The following is a 4388-nucleotide window of genomic DNA, read 5'->3' as shown; positions in this document are numbered from 1 at the left end:
TAATATGATGAGTGCCCAACATCGATCTGGCTAGCCACCTTCTCAAACTTTCTTATTAAATGTGCTAACTAGATTGGGTAAGCTACTAACTGTAAACTATAAATTATAGTCTATCTATAATGGCGTTCAATTAACAAAAGTTAACAAATTTCAATTCAATAAATTAATTTTACTTGAAGATTCAATAAATAATTTGATTTTGACGTTGACCCAAATTGATGAGACCATAGTGCCTTTTGCTCTCTCTTGTATGTGCTATGAGTTGAATTTGCAATAAAGATTCTTAAGAAAACATACATATCAGTGGGTGGAAGTTGAGGGATAGCATTGGGTCTTAAGCATATTCACATGCCCGAGTCACAAGCCACATCTCCTCCTGTTATAAGACCCTCATAGACACATTGCTAGCACACAACAAAACAACACCAAAAACACAAACCAGTCTCTTTATTTTTTCTGCTCTCTCATGGGGCTTCTCTTTTATCTCTACCTTCTCCCTTCTTTGTACCTCATGTTCAAGATATGGAAGTGGGTTGATGAGAAAAGAGACAAAGAATGTTACATACTAGACTACCAATGCTACAAACCGACCGATGATAGAATGGTGAGCACTGATTTCGCTGGTCAAGTCATAAAGAGGACAAAGAATCTTGGCCTCAACGAGTACAAATTTCTCTTAAAAGCGATCGTTAGCTCCGGCATCGGCGAGCAAACATATTCTCCAAGAATTATGTTCGCCGGCAGAGAAGACAACCCTACATTGCAAGATGGGATCGACGAGATGGAAGAATTTTTTGAAGACAGCATTGCAAAAATCTTGGACAGGTCAGGCATTTCCCCTAAAGAAATTGACATCCTTGTTGTTAATATCTCAATGATAGCCATAATGCCTTCTTTATCCTCTAGAATAATTAATCGTTACAAGATGAGAAAGGACATAAAGGTCTTTAATCTAACCGGAATGGGCTGTAGTGCAAGCTTAATATCGGTTGATATTGTGCGTAGCGTGTTTAAGACCAATAAAAATATGAATGCTATGGTCGTGACATCGGAGTCTTTGAGTCCAAATTGGTATTCGGGCAATGATAGATCGATGATTCTTGCAAATTGCCTGTTTCGTTCCGGTGGTGCTGTGATTCTTTTGTCTAACAAAAGATCCTTGGAGCGAAATGCACTGTTCAAATTGAAGTGTCTAGTGAGGACACACCACGGAGCAAGAGATGACTCTTACGGATGTTGCGTACAAACTGAAGATGAACAAGGCCGGCCAGGGTTTCATCTCGGGAAGAATCTCCCAAAGGCAGCAACTAGGGCTTTTGTGGACAATCTTAGGGTAATTTCCCCTATGATCTTGCCCATAAGGGAATTGCTTCGATATGCTCTGGTGACATTTGTGAGAAAGATGAGTAACAACACTCCAAAGGGTGAGAAAAAAGCCGGGGTCAATTTCCGAACCGGGGTTGATCATTTTTGCATCCACACTGGAGGCAAGGCAGTGATTGATGGAATTGGGTTTAGTCTTGATCTGACTGAGTATGATCTAGAGCCAGCAAGAATGACACTTCATCGATTTGGCAACACATCGGCAGCCAGTCTTTGGTATGTCTTAGCATATATGGAAGCAAAGAAGAGACTAAAGAAAGGTGATAGGGTTTTGATGATCAGTTTTGGTGCTGGCTTTAAATGCAACAGCTGTGTATGGGAGGTTGTGAGGGATTTGGATGGAAATGTTGGTAATGTTTGGAAAGATATCATTGATAGCTACCCACCACAGTCATTAGCTAACCCTTATCTGGAGAAATATGGTTGGATTCAAAATGAAGATATAAGCACCTTCAAAGTGCCTGAAAATTATTTAAATTGATTAAAGGAAAAGGATCCTTTTAATTATTTATATTTTACTGCATTTATTATATATATAAATTTCATTATTTTCTCTGTATACTATTGTCTTAATAAGTCTGTTATGATTGTTGTTAAGTGTCCCTCTGTGGGATTCCTTTTTTGTCTTGATTAATCTCTATAGGTTGACGATGTTAATTACTGCTTTGTTAAAGAAATTAATACAATCATCTCTCAGTTTCTAATATTGCTTTCGAAATTTCTATTCATTAATGGTGCTTTTCAAATTTTATGAGAGAGAGAGAGGGGGAGAGAGAGACTATGCTTTTGCGACTTGTCACCAACAAACACATGCTGAATACTAACAGCCTGTTTTATTTGTTAGAAACATAAGTATCAAGAGCACTCAATATTTGCAGAGGCAATGGGTCCCTGAGTTTTGATTTACATGCATGTTTTGGTGGAGATTTAATGTCTCACAACTGGACTCGCTGTATTGCTTTTAGATTTTTTAGCGTGACCTACTTTTGTGTTTTACGCAAGACATTAATTATTTAAATCGCCATTAATTATGTGACCAGGCAGAAAGAAAGTTAAAGCACAACACATGACCACTGTCTAATAAATTTGATTTCTTTCATTAATTAATGCTGAGGGATTCTAAGTCACAATTTTTTGGCGAGTGATTATATGCTGATTGTCAGTAAACTTGCTCTTCACATCATTATATAAACAGAAACTTATTTAGAGCATAATCAAAAGAATTTGTTCAAATGATATTTTAAAAAAGGTTTGAAAATACTCTTTGAACGATACTCTTTAAATAAGATAGCGTTTTTCTCCCTTTAACATTTTATTTAAAAATTTTTATTTGAAAAGTCTTTTAAAGCCTTTAATTTAGTATTATATTATTTTTTATCTCATAATGTATGAAGGGAAAGAAGTGTTATAATAATTGTCATTACTTTTGTAGAGAAAAAAATTTGACTATAATAATACATATTTATTTTAATTTGAAGCATTTTTTGGGAGATGACTTATTTTTTTCACTCTTTTATTTGCCATATAAGTAAGAAAATAAGCATTTGAAAAGTTAAAATAGTCTTTTGGTGATACTTTCAGTCTTTACACTTGATTTATTTGTTCATACAAAGATTTTAAATTACCCTCTACATGCAACAAGCAAGCTCTCCAATAATTACGGAACATTTTGATATTGAAAGTATATTATATATATTTATGTATTTTTTATAATAATATATCAGATAAATAAGATTCTTGTTTTTTAAAATTTTCTGTAAACCTGAAAAAGGAGAAAATGAAGATTTCACATAGTACTTTAGATAAAAAAATTGATCCAATCTATTTCGTAACCTTTGCTCAATGAAAATGATTTAGGGCCTGTTTGGTATTGTTTTTGAATCTGTATTTTCTGAGAATAAAAACGAAAATGAAAATGGTGTTTTGCAGTTACTGTATTTCGAATTTAAATATACGTCTGGTATCATTTTCTGTATCTTATATTTTAAAATTGAAAACAATAATATGCGTTTAGTAGACACAGTTGAAAATTATAAAAACAGAGAATATGCGTTTGGTAGTGCTTTTTTCAAAAACAGTTTTTACTAATCATTTACATTATATTTATAGTTATAAAATAATTATTTAGCTAATACACACAAATACAACAAAATAATTTAACCAAATTTAATATAAAAAATTACATGATAATAAAGTTTATGAATTAACATTAATTAAAAAAAGTTTGACATTGTCATTGTTTTTACACTATATAATTAAGATATACATTACAACACATGATTTAAATAAAAAATTATAAAAAAATACATGATACACATTATGCATTACGTATGTAATCATGTCACATAAAAGCTGCAATTCCATCTCTTGTAGCATTCATCTCTGCGACACTTGCTGGAGATAAATCAATATTAGTAAGTGGCCTACTAGTGTCTCCTTCATCGTTGGTAACCAAATCTTACACATCAAAGTCCCCAAATAACCTATCACTTGCATTTTCTTGTCGAATAATATTATGCAAAGCGCAACATGCAATTGGAATTAGACGTTGCTTACGTAAACTATAATTATTATCGTTTTTTGGTTTTGCAGGATCTAGGTTAACGAGAGGACAAGGAACATTTTTTTGTAAGGAATCAAATAGAATAATAAACATCATTGTTGTATCATAACTTTATCCTGAAGAATTAATAAAATATTTACATTAAAAAAAAGAAAGAAAGAAAAAAGAATAAAAAACTGGGCAGGCAGTAATTTACAAACATTACCAGAAGCAAAGGGAATTAATGGAATTGTGGATGGGACAACTAGTCGGCGAACGCGGTGAGGAAGTAATATGCGTGTAATTAATTAAACGCGGATTTGTAAAATTTGTCTAAATTTGTAATGACAGTGAGGTGATGAAAACACCGCGGCAACAGCTGCAGCAGCAGCGAATGAAGCATTGTTTTCGTACGCGGCAGAAAACGCAAAACCAAAAAACGATAATAATCAAAGCGGTGGAG

General features: G+C 33.3%; 1 protein-coding gene across 1 annotated transcript; it reads left to right on the top strand.

Annotated features, from left to right (window-relative positions):
* Positions 1 to 341: 341 nt before the first annotated feature.
* Positions 342 to 2087, top strand: LOC102617526 (3-ketoacyl-CoA synthase 12-like). The gene has a single exon (XM_006488177.4). The coding sequence runs from the start codon at positions 467 to 469 to the stop codon at positions 1862 to 1864; it is 1398 nt and encodes a 465-aa protein (XP_006488240.1). The 5' UTR covers positions 342 to 466; the 3' UTR covers positions 1865 to 2087.
* The last annotated feature ends 2301 nt before the right edge of the window (positions 2088 to 4388 follow it).

This window comes from Citrus sinensis, chromosome 8 (assembly GCF_022201045.2).
Source record: "Citrus sinensis cultivar Valencia sweet orange chromosome 8, DVS_A1.0, whole genome shotgun sequence".
Lineage (NCBI taxonomy): Eukaryota > Viridiplantae > Streptophyta > Magnoliopsida > Sapindales > Rutaceae > Citrus > Citrus sinensis.
The sequence above is the reverse complement of the archived record's forward strand: the minus strand, read 5'-3'. Positions and strand labels throughout refer to the sequence as shown.

Excerpts from the sequence above, each read along its gene's own strand:
- LOC102617526 (XM_006488177.4), top strand. The coding sequence starts at position 467 with ATGGGGCTTCTCTTTTATCTCTACCTTCTCCCTTCTTTGTACCTCATG.